At 37.6% G+C, this 21,796-nt stretch overlaps 1 protein-coding gene across 9 annotated transcripts in view; it reads right to left on the reverse strand.

Moving 5' to 3' along the window:
• IQCK (IQ motif containing K) overlaps positions 1-21,796 on the reverse strand; it is a 201,430-nt gene that overhangs the window by 42,851 nt on the left and 136,783 nt on the right. For 4 of the 9 annotated variants that reach the window (XM_045848880.1, XM_045848882.1, XM_045848881.1 and 1 more), the window contains one exon: positions 3,320-4,444. The exons of 3 other annotated variants lie outside the window; for them this stretch is intronic. In XM_045848880.1, coding sequence (XP_045704836.1) covers positions 4,394-4,444 — 51 coding nt within the window. In that variant the 3' untranslated portion in view covers positions 3,320-4,393. Of the gene's footprint in view, positions 1-3,319; positions 4,445-8,683; positions 8,779-21,796 lie in introns of those variants that run through there. 2 more of the 9 variants (XM_045848879.1, XM_045848877.1) reach the window with 2 other exon arrangements.

A 21,796-nucleotide genomic window follows, 5' to 3' on the forward strand; every position in this document is an offset into this window, starting at 1 on the left:
TTGGTTGTTATCCTTCTTATGGTTGTGTGAGGAGGAGATACAAGTCTACCTAAACCTCCATCTTGGCTGGAAGTTGGTATTTTCAAGTATATTTTATTGATTATGCTATTACAGTTTTCCCAATTTCCCCCTTTAGACCCCCTGCCCTGCACCCCCAACCCTCCACCATTCCCCTCCTTAGTTCATGTCCATGGGTTGTACATATAAGTTCTTTGAGTCCTCTTTCCTATACCATTCTTAACCTCTCCCTGTCTATTTTATGCCTACTAATTATGCTTCTTATTCCCTGTACCTTCCCCCTCTTTCTCCCCCACCCACACTGAAAACCCTCCATTTGATGTCCATTTCTCTGATTTTGTTCCTGTTCTAGTTATTCTCTTAGTATTTGTTTTGTTTTTATTTTAGGTTCACTTGTTGATAGTTGTGAGTTTGTTGTCATGTTACTATTCATTGTTTTTTTATCTTCTTCAATTTCTTAGATAAGTTCCTTTAACATTTCATATAAAAAGGGCTTGGTGATGTTGAACTCCTTTAACTTGACCTTATCTGGGAAGCACTTTATCTGCCCTTCCATTCTAAATGAAAGCTTTGCTGGATAGATTAATCTTGGATATAGGTTCCTTGCCTTTCATGATTTCAAATACTTCTTTCCAGGCCTCTTCCTGCCTGCAAGGTTTCTTTTGAGAAATCAGCTAAGTCTTATGGGAACTCCTTTGTAAGTAACTCTCCCCTTTCCTCATGCTGCTTCTAAGATTCTCTCTTTATCTTTAATCTTGGGTAACTTAATGATGATGTGCCTTGGTATGTTCCTTTTTGGGTCCAACTTCTTTGGGACTCTCTGGGCTTCCTGGACTTCCTGAAATTCTATTTCCTTTGCCAGACTGGTGAAGTTCTCCTTCATTATGTTTAAGTTTTCAATTTCTTGCTCTTGTTCTTCTCCTTCTGGCACCCCTATAATTTGGAGGTTGGAACGTTTAAAGTTGTCCCGTAAGTTCCTAAGCCTCTCTTCATTTTTTTTTATTCTTATTTTTCCATTCTGTTCCAGCCTCTTTAGATGTTTATTTCTTCCTTTTGTGCCAAATCATTGATTTGAGTCCTGGTTTTCTTCCTGTCACTGTTGGTTCCCTGAATATTTTGCTTTATTTCACTTTGCGTAGTCCTCATTTGTTCTTCCATTTTTTGACGAAGCTCAGTCAGCTCTGTGAGTATCTTGATTACGAATGTTTTGAATTCCACATCAGATAGGTTGGCTGTCTCCTCATCGCTTAGCTCTTTCTCTGGAGTTTTGCTCTGTTCTTTCATTTGGGCTATATTTCTTTGTCTTGGTGCACCAGTCTGATTGACTCCTTGGTTGTTGGAGTTCCATGAAGTTTGATTTTCTGGCACTTGTGGTTGTTTATTGTCTTTAGATTGGTTGTTATCCTCCTTTTAGTTGTGCAAGGAAGCAAAGGGTTTCTACCTATGCCACTATCTTGGCCAGAACTCCTATTTTTTTTTTGGTATTTTCTTTTAAATGCAGCTTTCTTTTTGTTGGCTGTCTTAGAGTCTTTTGCTGTCTCATCATTAAGTCTTTCCCCTTTTCAAAGAAGCTCTCCAGTGCTGTTTGTTTTTTACTCATTTTGGCTAGGGTTAGCATGTGGGCTTACCAAAACTGTGACTGAGACAAGTGTGCCATGTGGGAAAGAGACATGGATGGAAGTGGTAAATAAAATGATGGTTGGGCCATTGCACAGAACTAAAATAAGTATAGATTCTGACTTAAAGTTTGCCACCAGAGGCAGCTGTACAATTGAAGTACAGCAACTCATTTGTCACTATCATGTCTGCCACCAGATACAACTTAATTGTCACTTGTCACTCACTGATACAGTTTTAATGAGTCTGCAAGCAATTGATTTTTATGGTCTCTCTGCACTCAGTCCTCTCTGCTAATGATAATCTATATTTGCAGCCACTCCCCCGTGCTAGCACCACAACCTCAGCTTCACCTCAGATCACCAGGCATTATACTCTCATAAGGAGCATGAAATCTAGATCCCTCACATGCACAGTTCACAGTAGGGTTTGGGCTTCTATGAGAATCTAATGCCACTGCTGATGTCACAGGAGATGGAGCTCAGGTGGTAATGCGAACAATGGATAGTGATTGTAAATACAGATGAAGCTTCACTTGCTTGCCTGCAACTCACTTGCCTTCTGCTGTGTAGCCTGGTTCCTAACAGGACACAGACATGTCTATGGCCTGGGGTTGAGCACTCCTGTCCTAAAACACTATCATATGCAAGCTGGGCACTATCATAGGTGCTGAGGATGGAACAGTGAGCAAAAACAAGAAGGGAAAAAGTCCCTACTGTCATAGAACTTACAGTATTTTGCCATGTACAGTACGTACTTTTTTGCCTAAATTTTTGAGGGAAAAATAATGATATCTGTGTGCATTATTCATGAGTAAACTAATTATGTATCCATAAAAATGTCTTTAATTCTTTTATTTGTACTTATGTGTTAAAAGTGTAACTGTAGAAGCAATAACGGTATCTGTATGCAAAATAATACCCTTTATAATACAAAAACCAAGTATCTAAATATAAATAAATAAATAAACAAACAATTGAATTAAGTGAAAAAGAAATTTTTTTCCTGAAAGCTTAGGCCAAAAACATGGGTGCACATTGTACATGGGAGTGCATTACATATAGCACAATATGGTATTAAACAAAATAAATCACATATATAATTGTAATCACATGTATTACACAATTAAAGACAATTTGTAAAGTAACTAACACAGTGATTACAATGTAACTGATACTCTACATGCAGACCCAGTTAGCATACACAGGAAACATGGCACCAGGCCATCCTGGAGTCAGCTTCATCCCAGATCCTTTTTTTCTCCAAGGCTGCAAAGAACAGGTGCCACTGACACAAGTTCTTAATCTATGTCCACCAGACATGGCATGTTATAATAAAACTTTGGAAGCATCCAGTTTTGAATTATCCTGTGGATAACATAATAGGTGGGACCAGCAGGGCATAGGGATGGGAGAGTCAGCTGGTCAGGGAGAAGGTGATATTCATTGGAGCCTGACGAAGTTAAGGAAGCAAGCCATAAAGGTCATTTGGGATCTGTGCCTTCATTTTTTCCCTCCCATTTTTAAAATTGTATTTAAACACATACAACATAAAATTTAAGATCTTAACCATTTTAAAGTGTACAGTTCAGTCTTAGTAAGTACAATCACACTGTTGTGCAACCATCATCATCATCCATCTCCAGAACTCTTGTCATCTTGCAAAACTGAAACTACATCCCTGTTAAACAATAACTTCCCATTCTCTTTTCATCCCAGCCCCTGGCAAACATTATTCTACTCTCTGTCTCTATGAATTTGACTACTTCAAGTACCTCATATTAGTGGAATCATATATTCTTTGTCTTGTTGTGACTGGCTTATTTTATTTAGCATAATGTCCTCAACATTCACTCACATTGTCATGTGTGCCAGAATTTCCTTATTAAGGATGAATAATATGTCATTGTATGGAAAGGGCACATTTTGCTTATCTATTCATCTGTTGATAAACATTTGGGTTATTTCCACCTTTTGGCTATCATAAATAATACTACTAGTAAACATATATGTACAAATATCTCATTGAGACTTGCTTTCTTTTGTGTATGCACTCTAATGATGATTCCATTTTTAATTTTTAGGGAACCACTTTGCACCATATTACATCCCCACCAACAACAATGCATAAGGGTTCCAATTTCTTCACATCTTTGCCAATACTTATTTTTTATTTTTTTATAGTATCCATCCTAATGGGTATGAGTTAATCTGTGCCTTCATTTTCATTATTTTTGTACCAACTTTGCAAGATATAACTCACACACCATTATAATACACCTATTTAAAGTACATATTTTAGTGGTTTTTAGTATATTCACAAATAGGTGTAACCTTCACTAAAACAAATTTTACAACATTTTCATCACCCCCAAAAGAAACACCATACCTTTTAGCTACTAACCCTTGCCCTCCAAATTCCCCTAGCCCTAGGAAACCACTAATCTACTTTCTATCTCTCTAGATTTGCCTATTCTGGACATTTCATAGAAACAGAATCATATACTATGTGGTCTTTTGTGTCTGGCTTCTTGCAATGACCATCACGCTTTCAAGGTTCCCCCAGGTTAAAGTGGTGTCAGTGCTTCATTCCTTTTCATGGTGTAGCCCTTTTTTCTGTATCGAACTTCTGTTGCACTTTTAGAGAATGTTAATTCCCAGCCTTTCCCTCAGCCTACTGTTCACAGGCTGACTGAAAGGCAGTGAGAACAAGGCAGTAAGATGTTGCAGAAAGTGTGAAATTTCCTCAGCTCTGTCACTTAGCAGCTGTGAGACCAAGGGCAAGTGACTGAATCATGCGAGTTTCCTCCCTGGAACACAGAAGGAATAATAGTTCATACTCATTAAATTTGTTGTGAAGATTAGAAATACTATATGTAAAGTACCCAGCGTGTAGTAGGCACTCAATAAATTAGAGCTTTTATGAGGATCATGGATCTCTGTGGACATGGAAGATTTGGCAGCTAAGGGTACAGGCAAAACTGTCCTGACAGCTGGAACCCCACATGGCAGGAGCAATTTCCCAGTACTCTCTCTCTCAAAGTCAACTTTCATTGGGTCTTTCACATCTGGGAGTGACTCTCCTGGATGTGACAGACCCAAATGTGGTAACATGAAAGGCCCTCAGTCTAGAATATATACTTTCTACTCCTCAAATATATGATCAAACAAAAATCTACTTTCAACATCCCTACTCTTCACAAAAATCTCCTTCAAACATCCCTACTATCTCTTCAAAACACTCCTATTGCCAAATACCCAGTCCACCCCTTTTTCTTCTCCCCTCAATACCTAATCCTTTCCAAGTATTCTCTGATCCTCAACTATCCCCCATCTACTCTCCCCAGCAAAAGCCCAGAACATTCCCCTATCTATCATTCTTAACTTCAATCTTGAAATCAAACTCTAAAACCCAAAGCCAGGACCCAGACACAATCAAGAGTTTTCCAAGGGTTGAATCTGCCTAACAATAGGCCTCTTGTCCAGGAGAAAGCAAGGCCCATCTACTTAGTAAATTGTAGATTTGAGCCAGAAACTCAGATATCCTGATTTTAATTAAAATTAAATTGCATTAGTGAATAGAGCCTTCCAAAAAAGGTTTTGAATGCACAGCTATTACTAGAGTCTTGCAGCTAATCCATAGCATTGGGATTTTGTTGATGTGGTTACAACACATCTCTACTAAGAGTAAACCCACACAATCAATTTCTCTGGCTTTTCACTTATGATACATCCTTCTAAGTCTTCCATTTACAAGCACTGCTGTAGGAAATTACCTGAAATAAATATTTTGTTTTTTACTAACAATTTAAAATATGTTATTAAAACGAGCCACAAGTTATTGATCATTTGTTTTGTGCTAGGGATCTATTCAATGGAATACATGATGTTTAATCTTATTTAATCCTCATAAGAACCCTCTGCAATATAGCCATATGACAGAGGACAAAACTGGGCCTAGAGAGGTTGAGCAACTCACCCATTAACACACAGATAAGCAGCAGGACCTCACTTCTATCTGACCCCAAAGCCAATATTCTCAGTAACAACATATATTAATCATGTCAAACCTCTATATTACTAATAATACTTATCATTCATTGGTCACTTATTATTATGAGTCAGACTCTATTCCAGGTAATTTAATCCTCACAAAAACTCGATGGGGTGGTTACTAATATTAGTATTTCCATTTTATTGCTATATAAACTGAACCACAAAGAGGTTATTTACAACCTGTACATTTACCAACAATTCACAGTTGGTAAATGAAAAATTTAATCCAATCTGGCTCCGTTACCCTTCCAAAAATTTGTTGATTTATCTAGATCCTACAATAGCATTCTGCATCTATCAACCTGCAAAGAATAATGGTGAACAATCGGATAAAAGAATGAAGCTAACAAGGTTGGAAGAATTCATTTACATAAATGTAAATTTGAACTTAGGGGGCAGACAATTTTTTAAATATATTTTATTGATTATGCTGTTACAGTTGTCTGATTTCCCCCTTTCACTCCCCTCCACCCTGCACACCCTCTCCCACCCACATTCTCCCCTTTTAGTTCATGTCCATGTGTCATAAGTTCTTCAGCTTCTACATTTCCCACACTATTCTTGCCCTCCCCCTATTTTCTACCTACCATCTATGCTACTTATTCTCCATACCTTTTCCCCCTCTCTCCTTTTCCCACTCCCTTGTTGCTAACCCTCCGTGTGATCTCCATTTCTGTGCTTCTGTTCCTGTTCTAGTTGTTTGCCTAGTTTCTTTTGGTTTTGTTTTAGGTGTGGCTGTTAGTAATTGCGAGTTTGCTGTCATTTTACTATACATGCTTTTTTTGTCTTCTTTTTCTTAGATAAGTCCCTTTAACATTTCATAAAATAAGGGCTTGGTGATGATGAACTCCTTTAACTTGACCTTATCTGAGAAGCACTTTACCTGCCCTTCCATTCTAAATGAAATCTTTGCTGGATAGAGCAATCTTGGATGTAGGTCCTTGCCTTTCATGACCTGGAATACTTCTTTCCAGCCACCTCTTGCCTGCAAGACCTCTTTTGAGAAGTCATCTGACAGTCTGATGGGAACACCTTTGTAGGTTACTATCTCCTTATCTCTTGCTGCTTCTAGGATTCTCTCCTTCATTTTTACTTTGGCTAATGTAATTATGATGTGTCTTGGTGTGTTCCTCCTTGGGTCCAACTTCTTTGGGACTCTCTGAGCTTCCTGGACTTCCTGGAAGTCTATTTCCTTTGCCAGAATGGGGAAGTTCTCCTTTATTATTTGTTCAAATAACTTTTCCACTTGTTGCTCTTCCTCTTCTTCTGGTACCCCTATAATTCAGATGTTGGAACATTTAAAGATGTCCTGGAGGTTCTGAAACCGCTCCTCACTTTTTTGAATTCTTATTTCTTCATTCTTTTCTGTGTGGTTGTGTCTTTCTTCCTTCTGGTCCATTCCATTAATGTGAGACCCAGCTTTCTTTCCATCACTATTGGTTCCCTGTGCATTTTTCTTCATTTCACTTTTTGTAGCCTGCATTTGTCCATCTAATTTGTGATCAAATTCAACCAATTCTGTGAGCATCCTGATCACCAGTGTTTTGAACTGTGCATCTGATAGGTTGGCTATCTCTTGGTCGCTTAAAAGAATGGGTTCTGGGGCTTTTGTTTGATCTTTTGTTTGAGCCATCTCTCTCTCTCTCTCTCTCTCTCTCTCTCTCTCTCTCTCTCTCTCTCTCTCTCTCTCTCTCTCTCTCTCTCTCTCTCTCTCTCTCTCTCTCTCTCTCTCTCTCTCTCTCTCTCTCTGTGTGTGTCTCTTTTTGGTCTGGTCATGCCTGTTATGGTGAGGGGCACTTAGATGTTCACCAGGGCTGGGTGCCCCAGTTGCTGGGTTGTGACATTGTATGTGAGGGCAGGGTTGAGAGGGAACAATGATGCTTGCTTCATTCTCCTTGGGACCTCAGTCCCTTCTGCTGCTTACCCCAAGCAAACTAGTGCCAATTCCCATGTGGGTGGGCTAGTGCATACCGTGGGACCCTCCAAAGACCTCTCCTGTGAGGCTGGGTGTCTCTCCATGCGCCTCAACTCCCACAGGTGTCCTCAACCAGTATCCCAAGGCTCTATTTCCCAGCGCTGGGATCCTGGGTTGCGTGAAGTGCCTTGCTTCACAATTGCAGCCTCACTGGGACTGCCAGTTGCCACCCCTCAGCCTGGGTCTGCCAGCTGCTGGTTGTGCACTCAGGGTCCACCCACTGTGGTCTTGTGTGCCTCAGATGCCTTACATGCCCCTGGATGCCTTACTCACTGGTCCCAATGCTCTCTGCTCTCCACTCCGCGCCTGGCTGCCTGACTCTGCCCCTCCTACTGGTCTGGATGATCGGGCCAACTTCAACTTCTTGGTTGTCTGACTTCCATTCAGATAAATTTTCTGTCAGTTCTGGTTGTTATTCTGTTTCTAAATTGTTGTCATCCCTATCTTGGGTGTGCGAGGAGGCACAGTGTGTCCACCTATGCCTCCATCTTGGGCGGAAGTGGGGCAGACAACTTAAAGAAGGAGATTATCTTTCATGTTTTAATTTCAGCAGAATAATAGGAGACCTTTAGTCATTTCAATAGAAGGCATGTCTTAGCTGTGTGAATTTTTGCAAATTTTAACTGAAAAGATATGTATTAAAGTTGATGTCATAAAATATCCCCACCCCGGTAAGACTTAAAAATTGAATTGTTGAAAGTAATAGCAAGGTATGAAGTCAGTAGATTTATTTTAATCAAATTTTAATTTCTTTTGCAGGTTATAGAGGAGAAGATATGAGATAAAAAATTTAAATAAAAGTGAGTATTAGCTTTACAGATACATTTCTTCTTAAAGAACCATGGTATTATCAAAGCAATGACCTCATTTAGAATTATTCCTGAGACACAATCATTCTCATTGTATAGAGGGAAAATGAAGCACATGGATTATATCATCCATCAAAAGTTCCAAAGTTGGTTGGTGGCATTAAGCATAAATTGACACGGTGTTTTTGAATGATAATATGGTGGTTACTGTCTAAGCTTAATATGTTTATGCTCTTTGATCCAGCAATTCCATTTCCAGGAATTTATCCTTTGGATATACTTCTGTAAGTAACCAAGAACATATCTACAAAAAATAATAAGATAGGTCTATATATATTAATATGAAAAGATATCACTGATTATTGCCAAGTGAAAAGGAAGTTACAGTACACTATATATAATACGATTGCATGTTTATAAATATATACAGGTTGGGGCAAAAGTGGGTTTAGAGTTGTTTATATGGAAAATAATAGAATAATTAATAAATAAGAATATAAGAATAAACTCTGTTTCACATACAACTGTGAACCTACTTTTGCTCCACATAGTATGTGTGTGTAAATATATTTATTTATTGATAGATGGATGAATAAACTCTTGAGCTGACCCACTTAACAGTGGTTTTCGCTGGAAAATAAGTCACTGAACATTTGATTTTTTCTGTTATATGATAAATTACATTTGTTAGTTACAATGGGTCACAGATAATGCCAGAACCCACCTCCTAACTTATGGACTAGGGTGTTCTCTATACCAGGGTGTTTGGTGGTGAAGCACTTGCCTGCTCCTCATCTATACATTGGCAGGAAATCTGGGAGGGAGAGAACATCCTTATCCTTATCCACTTGCCCCTGGCTTCTTGTTCTAACAGAAATGTCTCTCAGATGCATGGTTATAGATCCTACAGCAGTTGGACTGGGGACTCATCCTTCCCTATCACCAAACCTCCTCTATTCCAATGGCCTGTGGTCATTGCAGTGTTAGTGTGCAAGGCAGAAGGCATGGGCAGACACTGCCTTGCCTGGGGGTCCTGATGCCCTGTTGAGAAGCTTTGTACTGGGCCAACATGCCCCACTGGCACAAAGGGTGATAGTAACTGGATAACATACCATGAGATGGTCTTAGGTTCTGGCAGTTAGCAGAACTGTTTTAAAATCTCTGGTTTCTGGCCCTGTTGGCTATAAGTCGCACATCATCTCAGCCCTTGTTTCCTCATCTGTATAATGGAGATAATACCCTCTCTCTTACAGAGCAGGTGTGAGGGTTACGTGGAAATGTAAGGTGCTTAGTACAGTACCTGGCACATGGTATGTGCTCCATAAAGTACAGCTACTCCTTTTTCCAGACATCCTTATCTGTTCTAAGAACTAAGTGTTCCAGGGCATCCCAAGACTATAAGCATGTGGTGTGGCCGAGATAACTGTCCTTAAAATCCAATCTGAATAGTTAAGGTTTGTCATTACAATCTAACTTAAAATTCTATACCCCACCCCAGGCTTTCATGTTTCCTCTCCAGAAGCAATGTTGCTATAAGAAACTAATTATATGTAAGGAAAGGATAGTTTTCACTATGTTACAGTGTCTTCTTTATGAGGGAAAAATCAGCTGTAGGAATAAGTATGCTTCCTTTATTGTTGTGGCTTCTAGAAAGCTCAGAGACATATTTCTATTTACTGTAGGAACACTTCTGACATTATTATATTACATAATGGATTACGGAAGGATCCAGTGTTTTCTGAATAACTGGCTTAATTTTTTTTCTTATGGACATTGTTAATTATGTAACAGACTCTATTTCCACCTTTGCATTGTCTCTAATAAATCTATCAAGTGTAAGCCTTGGAGCATTTTCTGTACTACACTTAGTGGCTTTATTTTTTCCCTCCTCTAATTTTTTTTCATTAACTTAAATACCACATTTACAAAAAATGTTGTATGAGTTTCTATATGCTACTATACACCACTCTAGAAGAGAGGTAGAGAATAAACAGGTAAACAAATAAAAGTAAATCATCTATTTGTACTGAAAGGTCAACTCTTTCACCCTCCATCTTTAAAATATCAAGAAGTAATAAAGTGATTTAAAGAATATTTGTACACATATAAAGAATATACACACACATATAAAATCTGATGTTATGGGAACAATATATATGGTTTCTTTTTTCCTACTCATACAAGATTTCAAATTGAAAAATAGATATTTAGTTACAAAGCACATTTGAAAACTATTACTGACTATATGAAGTTAAAAAATATAGTATTAGTTGAGAAAGGACTTTTTACCACATTTCAAAAATACCTTAGGCATCTTCTTTGGGATTATATTGGCTGCAATGTTTGTCACGAACATGTTAAAGTAATTCCTGCAACTGTCCCAATGAATAGAGACCCAAGGATAACTTCACCCAGTTTCTTTCCTAAAAGAAAATCCTATTGGGACAAACTCTAACTCAGAGTAACATGAGACAGATTATAAATGACAAGATTCTACCCTGACAGCTGATGATACTCTCCCTCAGACCTCCTGTCTGCACCAAGATAGTTCCAAGAAACAAACTTGGCCAAGTTTATTCATACTATAAATACAAGAGCACAATGTGAATAACAGGGCAACCTCTCAAGAAATATATATAATTTTTTGCTGCATTTGTACATAGATGAGTTTGTGGGTTTAAAAGATGAAGTCAAAACACCATTTTTATTTGGAATTATTCTGCTTCATCTTTTTTAAAAAAAATTTTAATCATTGTTCATGTACAGTTTTCTCCCTTTTACTCCCATTCCAGCCCAGCCACCCAACCTTCCCTACTTTCCTCCCATTACCACCATCCCCTTAGTTTTTGTCCATGTGTCATTTAAATTTGTTCCTGTAAATTCTTCCCATTCTCCCCTGAAATCCCCTCTTCTTTCCCCTCTGGTCACTGTCAGTCTGTCCTCTATTTCACTGTCTTTGGTTATATTTTGCTTGTTTCTTTGTTTTGTTGATTAGGTTCCTGTTAAAGGTGAGATCATTAGGTATTTGTCTTTCACTGCCTGGCTTATTTTGCTTAGCACACTGCTTTCCAGCTCTATCTATGATGTTGCAAAGGGTAGGAGCTCCTTCTTTCTTTCTGCTGCATAGAATTACATTTTATAAATGTACCATTGTTTTTTCATCCATTCATTTACTGATGGGCATCTAGGTTGCTTCCAGCACCTAGCTATTATAAATTGTGCTGCTATGAACATTGGGGTGCAAAGGTTCTTTTGGATAGGTGTTTTAGTGTTCTTAGGATATAGTCCCAGCAGTGGAATTGCAGGGTCAAAAGGCAGATCCATTTTTAGTTTTCTGAGGAAGTTCCATACTGCTTTCCATAGTGGTTGTACCAGTCTGCAGTCCCATCAACAGTGCACTAGGGTCCCCTTTTCTACACAACCTCTCCAACACTTCTTTGTTGCTTTGTTTATGATGGCCATTATGACAAGTGTGAAGTGGTATCTCATTGTGCTTTTAATTGTATCTCTCTGATAACTAGCGATATTGAACATTGTTTCATGTGTCTTTGGATCCTCTATGGGTCCTCCTTGGAGAAGTGTCTGTTCAAGTCTTTTAACAACTTTTTAATTGGGTTGCTTGTCTTCTTAGAGTGCAGTCATGTAAGTTCTTTATATATTTTGGACATTAAACCTTGTCTGAGGTATCATTGGCAAATATACTTTCCCATACAGTTAGTTCTCTTTTTATTTTGATACTGTTTTCTTTAGCTGTGCAGAACCTTTTTATTTTGATGAGATCCCATTTGTTTATTCTTTCCTTTATATCCCTTGTTGTAGGGTACATGTCAATAAAAAAGTTTCTGTGTGAAATATCTGAGATTTTCCTACCTACATTCTCCTGTAGGACTTTAATGGTTTCACGGTTTATATTTAAATCTTTTATCCATCTTGAATTTATTTTTGTGTAAGATCTAAGTTGGTGCTCTAATTTCATTTTTTTGCACGTAGCTGTCCAGTTCTCCCAACACCATTTGTTGAAGAGGCTGTTTTAACTCCTTTTTATGTTTCTGCCTCCTTTGTCAAATATTAGTTGACCATAGAGACTTGGGTTTATTTCTGGGCTCTCTGTTCTGTTCCGTTGGTCCATGAGCCTGTTTTTATGCCAGTACCAGGCTGTTTTGATTACAGTGGCCTTGTAGTACAGTTTAATGTCAGATATTGTGATCCCTCCTACTTTACTCATCTTTCTCTAAATTGCAGCAGCTATTTGGGGTCATTAATGGTTCCATATAAATTTCTGAAGTGTTTGTTCTATGTCTATGAAATAAGCCATCGGTACTTTAATAGGTATTGCATTGAATGTGTAAACTGCTTTGGGTAGTATGGATATTTTGATGATATTAGTTCTTCCATTCCATGAATACATTATATGTTTCCATTTTTTTGTGTCTTCCTTGATTTCTTTCCTTAGTGTTATGTAGTTTTCTGAATACAGGTCTTTTACCTCTTTGGCTAGGTTTATTCCTAGGTATTTTATTTTTCTTTTTGCTATTTCAAATGGGATTTTTTTTTCTTGATTTCTGCTCCTGCTTTTTCATTGTTGGAATACAGAAATGCTTTTCATTTCTGGATATTGACTTTGTATCCCGCTGTTTTTCTAAATTTATTTATTAGGTCAAGCAGTGTTTTCGTGGTGTCTATAGGATTTTCTATGTACACTATCAAGTCATCTGCAAATAGTGACAGTTTTGTTTCCTCCTTTCTGATTTGGATGCCTTTTATTTCTTTTTCTTGTCTGATTGCTGTGGCTAAAACTTCCAGTACTGTATTGAATAGAAGTGGTAAAAGTAGACAGCCTTGTCTTGTTCCTGATCTTAGTGGAAAAGATTTTAAGTTTTGCCCATTGAGTATGATGTTGGCTGTAGGTCTCTCATATATGGCCTTTATTATGTTGAGCAATGCTCCCTCTATTCCCACTTCGCCGAGTGTTTTTATCATAAGTGGGTGTTGTAGCTTATCAAATGCTTTTTCTGCATCTATTGATATGATCATGTGGTTTTTGTTTTTTCTTTTGTTTATGTGATGTATTACATTTACTGATTTGCTAATATTGTACCATCCTTGCATCCCTGTAATGAATCCCACTTGGTCATGGTGTATGATCTTTTTAATGTATTGTTGGATGCAGTTTGTCAGTATTTTTTTGAGGATTTTAGCGTCAATGTTCATATTGGCCTGAAGTTTCTTTCTTTGTTGTGTTTTTATCTGGTTTTAGAATTAGGATGATGTTGGCTTCATAAAAAGAGTTTGGGAGTCTTCCATCATTTTGGATTTTGTGGAATATCTGTGAAGGATAGGGGTTAGCAATCCTTCATGAAACCATCTGGCCCAGGGCTTTCGTGTGTTGGGAGGTTTTTGATTGCTGCTTCAATTTCTTTTGCTGTTATTGGTTTGTTACGGCTTTCTGCTTCTTTTTCATTGAGTTTTGGATGATTGTATTTTTCTAGAAATTTGTCCATTTCACCTAGGTTTTCAAAATTTTTGGCATACAGTTTTTTGTAGTAATTTCTTACAATCCTTTGTATTTCTGTGGTATCTGTTGTAATCTCTCCTCTTTCATTTCTGATTGTGTTTATTTGGGTCTTCTCTCTGTTTTTCTTGGTGAGTCTGCTTAAAGGCCTATTGATTTTGTTTATCTTTTCAAAGAACCAGCTCTTAGATTCATTGATCCTTAGAATTGTACTTTTAGTCTCTATGTCATTTAATTCTGCTCTGATCTTGGTTATTTCCTTCCTTCTGCTTGCTCTGGGCTGTCTTTGTTGTTGTTCCTCGAGTTCTTGCAGGTGTACGGTTTAGGTTGTTTGTTTGAAATGTTTCTAACTTTTTTATTTATGCCTGTATCACTATGAACTTCCCTCTCATGATTGCCTTGGCTGTGTCCCATAAGTTTTGGGTTGTTGTGAATTCATTTTCATTTGTTTCCAGAAACCTTTTGATTTCTTCCCTAATTTCATTCTTGACCCATTCATTGTTTAATAGCATGCTATTCAATCTCCATGATTTTGAGTGTTTTTTTTTTTCCCCTTGGGGTTGGTTTCTAGCTTCAGTCCCTTGAGATCTGAGAAAATGCTTGGTATGATTTCAATTTTCTTGAAAGTGTTGAGACTTGTTTTGTGTCCTATCATGTGGTCTATCTTTGAAAATGTTCCATGTACATTTGAAAAGAATGTGTATTTAGCTTCTTTGGGATGCAGGGCTCTGTATATATCAGTTAAATACATTTCATCTGAGGTATTGTTCAATGCCATGATATGTTTGTTGATATATTGTTTGGAAGATCTGTCCATTTTTGACAGTGGGGTGTGAAAATCCCCCACTATAATTGTGTTGCTGTCAATATCTTTCTTGAAGTCCTCTAAGATTTTCTTTATGTATTTGGGTGCTCCAATGTTGGGTGCATATAAATTTACAACATTTATGTCTTCTTGGTTGATTCTTCCCTTGAGTATTATGAAGTGATCTTTTGGGTCTGTCTCTATGTCCCTTTTTTTGAAGTCTATTTTGTCTGATATGAGTATTGCTACCCTGGCTTTTTTTTTTCCTGTCCATTTCCTTTGAAAAATTGTTTCCAGCCCTTCACTTTCAGCCTGTGTAGGTCTTTTATCTTGAGGTAGGTCTTTGTAGGCAGCATATGTGTGGGTTATGTTTTCTTACCCATTCAGCTATTCTATGTCTTTTTATTGGAGTACTTAATCCATTTATATTTAAAGTTATTATTGATAGATACTTATTCCTTGCCATTTATGTCGTGTGTTCCTCTCTCTCTCCCTCTCTCTCTTTTCCTTCCTTTCTGCTTCATGTTTTTAAAATTTTTTTATTGTTTTTCAATTAAAGTTGTCCCCATTTCCTCCCATTATACTCCTCTGCCTTAACTACCCCCCCAACCTTTCACTTTCAATCCTCCCCCACACCCATTGTCTTTTCCATGGGCCCCCTACACATGTTCCCGGACTTATTCTTCTGCTTCTTTCTCCCATTATTCCCCTGCACCCTCCCCCTCACCACTGTCAGTTTGTTCTTTATTTCCATGTCTCTGGTTCTATTTTTCTCAGTAGTTTTTATGTATTTATGTATTCATGTATTCATTTATTTATTCTTGTTGTTCAAGTACAATTGCCTCCATTTTCCACTTCCCACTTCCTCTACCCTAGCCAACACCACCTCCAACCCCTAATCCCAACCCCCCTTGGTTTTGTCTATATGTCCTTTATACTTGTTCCTGAAAACCCTTCCCCCTTCCTTCCCCATTATTCCCTCCACCTTCTCTCTGGTAATTGTCAATTTGTTCTGAATTTCAATGTCTTTGGCTAAGGAAAATATGCCAGGTGGTGAAAGACAAATACCATTAGGTTCCACTTATAGGTGAGATCATATGGTAGTAGTCTGGTTTATTTCACTTAGCATATTGCTTTCCAGTTCCATCCTGTCACAAAGGGTAGGAGCTCCTTCTTTCTCTCTGCTTCATAGTATTCCATTGTGTAAATGTACCATAGATTTGTGATCCACCCATTTACGAATGGGCACTTAGGGTGTTTCCTGCACTTGGCTATTGTATATTGTGCTGCTATGAACATTGGAGTGCCTAGGTTCTTATGAACTGGTGTTTCAGGATTCTAAGGGTATAGTCCCAGTGGTGGAATTGCTTAGTCAAAAGGCAGTTCCATTTTCTGATTTCTGAGGAAATTCCATACTGTTTCCCACAGTTACAGCAGCAGTCTGCATTCACACCAGCAGAGTACTATGGCTCCCTGTTCTCCACATCCTCTCCAACACTTGTTTGTTGATTTGTTTATGATGGCCATTCTGAGCAGTATGAACTGGTATCTCATTGTGGTTTTAATTTGCAACATTCCAATGGCAAGTGATGTTGAGCATCCTTTCATATGTATCTAGGCCCTCTGTATGTCCTCCTTGGAGAAGTGTCTATTTAGTTCCTTTGCCCATTTTTAACACTTTTTTCTATTGTTGTTTCAAGTACCATTTTCTGCCTTTTTCCCTTAGCCATCCCACCTCCTTTTCCTGTATATACTTTATATATATTGGAGATCAAACCCTAGTCTGAGGTATCATTGGCAAATATGTTTTCCCATATGTTTGGTTCTTTTTTCATTGTAATGCTGTTTTCTTTAGCAGTGAAGAAGCTTTTTATTTTGATGAGATCCTATTTGTTTATTCTTTCCTTCATGTCCCTTAGTCTAGGAGACATATCAGTGAAGTTATTGCTGCATTGAATATCTGAGATTTTCCTGCCTACGTTCTCCTGTAGGACTTTTTGGTATCATGACGTATGGTTGAATCTTTTATCCACCTTCAATTTATTTTTTTTTTTATGATGTAAGTTGGTGCTCAAGTTTTATTTTTTTTTTTTTTTGCATGTAGCTGTCCAGCTCTGCCCAACACCATTTGTTGAAGAGGTACTTTTGCATCATTTTATGCTGTTGCCCCTTTGTTGAATATTAATTGACTTTAGAGATTTCAGTTTATTTCTGGGCTCTCTCTTCTATTCAGTTGGTCCATGTGTCTGTTCTTATGCCAGTACCAGGCTGTTTTGATTACAGCAGCCTTGTAATACAGTTTGATATTAGGTATTGTGATCCCTCCTACTTTGCTCTTCTTTCTCAAAGTTGCTGCAGCTATTCGGGGTCATTTATGGTTTCACATAAATTTTTGAAGTGTTATTTCTATATATGTGAATTATGCCATTGGTACTTTAATAGATATTACATTTAATCTATAAAATGCTTTGAGTAGTATGGACATTTTGAGGATGTTAATTCTTCCAATCCATGAACACAGTATATGCTTCAACTTGTTTGTGTCTTCCTTAATTTCCTTCTTCAGTGTTGTGTAGTTTTCAGAGTACAGGTCTGTTACCTGCTTCATTAGGTTCATTCCTGGGTATTTTATTTTTCTTGTTGCTATATCAAATGGGATTTTTTTTTCCTGATTACTGTTTCTGATGTTTCCTTCTTGGTATACAAAAATTCCTTTGATTTCTGAGTATTGACTTTGTATCTCACGGTTTTGCCAAATTCATTTAATAGGTCGAGCAGTTTTTTGGCCAAGCCTATAGGATTTTCTATGCACACTATCATGTCACTTACAAACAATGACAGGCGTGTTTCCCCCTTTCTAATTTGAATGCATTTTATTTCCTTTTCTTGTCTGATTGCTGTGGCTAGAACTTCCAATACTGTGTTGAACAGAAGTGGTGAAAGTAGACAATCTTGTCTTGCTCCTGACCTCAGTGGGAAAGTTTTCAGTTTTTGCCCATTAAGTATGATGTTGGCTGTAGGTCTCTCATATATAGCCTTTATTATGTTGAGGAGTGTTCCCTCTATTGTCACTTTGCGGAGTGTTTTTATCATAAATGGGTGCTTTGTCAAATGCTTTTTCCACATTTACTGATATGATCATGTGATTTTTGTCTTTGCTAATGGTATATGATGTATTACATTTACTGATTTGCAAATATTGTACATTCCTTGTATCCCTGGAATGAATCCCACTTGGTGATGGTGTATGATCTTTTTAATGTATTTCTGGACATGGTTTGCCAGTATTTTGTTGAGGATGTTGCCACGTTCTCTTCCAATCATGTTGTCTGACAAGGTCTGAACATGGAAAGAGGGAATTCAAGGACTCCATCTTCCTGGAAGAGAACGTGGCATACAAAGGGGGGTGGTAATTTTCCTGGGGATTGCTCTTAATAATTTCCTTGCTAATATTAATCATGGCCTTACTTTGTACCCTGATTCCCATAAGAACAGGCCATGAGGAGAAAAAGGCTCGAAGTGAGTCAATGATTAACTTTGAGGGAAATTCTGAAGGGACAAGTCATTCTCCCCAGAATATTGAATCCAGTCCAAATTGTTTAAACAAGGTGTTTGTAAACCTGAATAAGAAATTATCCCCGATTGTTCCCATAAAAGAATTCATGAATCTGTTACAACAGGCTAAATTATTGGCAGACTTTCCCACACCTGTTCCTTACCCGTATATACAAAGAGTCTTTCAAGAAAACAAGAAAAAATTATGTAGACCCCTACCCACAGCCCAGGGATACCCCTCGGTAGCATATTGGATTAATGGTAAATTATGGTATCCCCCAAGAGGAGCTAAGAGTCTCCAGAGGGTTCCAGATCCCCTACTGCCTTATACAGGAGCATATAATGAGGATGGCATTAGAATGGTCAATAAGGATGGAGTCCAAGTGCCTTATAATAGTCTAAATTTCATGGAAAGACTAACCCGAAGCAGACCTCCCTGGTGTTTATTAATTAAGGAACAAACAAGGTTTACTGTAGTTGGATTTCCTGTTTATCTCTCCTTACATGTTTGCTTTGGTGATCAAAAGGTGGTGGAATTATTAGACACCTGTATTTTAGGTTTATTGATTTGCATAATTCCAATGAAGTTGTATAAACTAATTTCTTGACCAGAGAACAAAATCCTCTCTAATGAAATAGCCCCTGAATGTCTAAAAGTTGTTGGAGTAACAGCCCCGCCTTTACCTTGAATAGGAATATATATCAAGTAGAATTAGAAAGGCAAAGAAATAAGAAAAGCTGGTTATCTATTACAAACTAAGCATGTAGAAACAGTTACCAGGGAGTCAGAGTCCATGGTGCATAGAGAAACATTTTAGACAGAAAAGATAGATAGCTAAGTTAGACATCACAAAGGCCTTAAACTTCCTATAACCTTTACCCAGTCTAGCGTATCCTTTTGCTCCATGAAAAATTCTGAGAACTTTAATAAACAATAAGACATTCAAACTTTGTACATACAACTATTTCTAAATGTCTGATTTATGACTCTCCTGGTCAAAACAATCTTTATTTAATATAACTGAATCTATGGAAACTTTCATACTTTTCCTGGTTACCTTTGTATTGATTTTTTTCTGCTTTATCTAAGCATAAATGTTAATCACTACCAAAAATGAAAATATAAAACCCTGCTTGTACTTTCAATAAACGGAACAGAGCATCACCATCCTTTGAGTCATGTTGTCATCTGTCTCCCATCGCCAATGCCTTACCCACCTTTCAGGAACCCCTGGACCCAGCTGCGGCTGGACCACAGCAGGATGTCAGAGTCTATGTTCATGAATGATATTGCCCTGTAGTTTTCTTTTTTTGTTGTGTCTTTAACTGGTTTTGGGGTTAGAATGATGCTGGCTTCATAAAAAGAGCTTGGGTGTTTTCTATTTTCTTGGATTTTTAAAAAATGTCTGTGAAGGATAGGGGTGAGAGCTTTACTTAAATGCTTTGTAGAATTCTCCTGTGAAACTGTCCAGTCCAGGGCTTTTGTGTGTCAGGAGTTTTTTGATTACTGCTTCAATTTCGTCTGCTGTTTTTGGTCTACTCAGGCTTTCTGCTTCTTTTGCACTCAGTTCTGCAGGATTATATTTTTCTAGAAAGTTTTTCATTTCACCTAGGTCTTCAAATTTCTTGGTATATAGTTCTTTGTAGTAATTTCTTACAATCCTTTGTAGTTCTGTGGTATCTGTTTTAATCTCTCCTCTTTCATTTCTGATTGTGTTTATTTGGGTATTCTCTCTTTTTTTCTTGATGGGTCTGCTTAAAGGCTTGTCAATTTTGTTTATATTTACAAAGAACCAGCTCCTGGATTTATTGATCCTTAGAATTGTGCTTTTAGTCTCTACATCATTTCTGCTCTGATCTTGGTTATTTTCTTCCTTCTACTTGCTCTGGGCTGTCTTTGTTGTTGTTCCTTGAGTTCTTGTAGGCATAGAGTTAGGTTGTTTGTTTGAAAAATTTCTATCTTTTTTAGGTATACCTGTATCACTATGAACTTCCCTCTCAGGACTGCCTTCACTGTGTCCCATAAGTTTTGAGTTGTTGTGAGTTTATTTTCATTTCCAGAAACGTTTTGATTTCCTCCTTGATCTCATTCTTGACCCATTCATTGTTTAATAGCATGGTATTCAATGTCCATGAGTTTGAATGTTTTTGAGTTTTTTCCTTTAGGCTGGTTTCTAGTTTCAGTCCCCTCTGGTCTGAAAAAATGCTTGGTATGATTTCAATTTTCTTGAAATTACTGAGGCCTGGTTTTGGTCTTATCATGTGGTCTATTTTTTAAAATGTTCCATGTGCATTTGAAAAGAATGTGTATTTTGCTTCTTTGGGAAGAAAGGCTCTATATGTATCAGTTAAGTTCATTTAATGTAGGGCACTGTTCAATACCACAATATCTTTGTTGATATATTGTTTGGAAGTTCTATCCATTTTTGACAGTGAGATGATGAAATCCCCTACTATAATTGTGTTGCTGTCAATATCTTTCTTGAAGTCCTCCAAGAATTTCTTCATGTATTTGGGTGCTCCTATGTTGGGTGCATATATATTTACAATGTTAATGTCTTCTTGGTGGATTCTTCCCCTGAGTATTATGAAGTGACCTTTTGGGTTTCTCTCTATGGCCCTTTTTTGAAGTCTATTTTGTCTGATATGAGTATTTCTACTCTGGCTTTTTTTTTCCTGTCTACTTGCTTGGAATATTTGTTTCCAGTCCTTCACTTTCAATCTGTTTAGGTCTTTTGTTCTGAGCTGGGTGTCTTGTAGGCAGCATGTACATGGGTCATGCTTTCTTATCCATTCAGTTTTCTACATATCTTGATTGAAGCAATTAATCCATTTACCTTTAAGGTTATTTTGGAAAGGTACTTATTCATTACTGTATTTTCATGCTTGTGTTTCTTTCTCACTGTTCTCCTTCTTTTTCTTAAAGTAGTCCCTTTAGCATCTCTTGCAGAGCTGGTTTCATGGAGGTGTATTCTTTTAGACTTCTTTTGTCTGGGAAGGTCTTTATTTGGCCTTCCATCTTAATTGAGAGCCTTGCTGGGTAGAGTAATCTTGGTTTCAGGTCTCTGGTTCTCATTACTTGGAATATTTCTTGCCATTCTCTTCTGGCTTGGAGCATTTCCATTGAGAATTCAGCTGCTAGCCTTATTGGGGCTCCCTTGTATGTTACTCTCCATTTCTCCCTTGCTGCCTTTAAGATTCTCTCTTTGTCTTGGAATTCTGCCATTTTAGTTGTGATGTGTCTTGAGATAGGCCTCTTTGGGTTCCTCTTGATCGTGACTGTTTCCTGGACTTGTGTGACTTTCTCTCATCAAATTAGGGAAGTTTTCCATCATTACTTTTTCAAACAGGTTTTCTATTCCTTGCTCTTCTTCTTCTCCTTCTGTTATCTCTGTTATACAGATATTGTTGTTTCATGTTGTCTTGGAGCTTCTTTACCATGTGTTCATT

This window comes from Phyllostomus hastatus, unplaced genomic scaffold, assembly GCF_019186645.2.
Source record: "Phyllostomus hastatus isolate PE091 unplaced genomic scaffold, TTU_PhHast_1.1 phas_contig_64, whole genome shotgun sequence".
In the NCBI taxonomy this organism is placed as follows: Eukaryota; Metazoa; Chordata; class Mammalia; order Chiroptera; family Phyllostomidae; genus Phyllostomus; species Phyllostomus hastatus.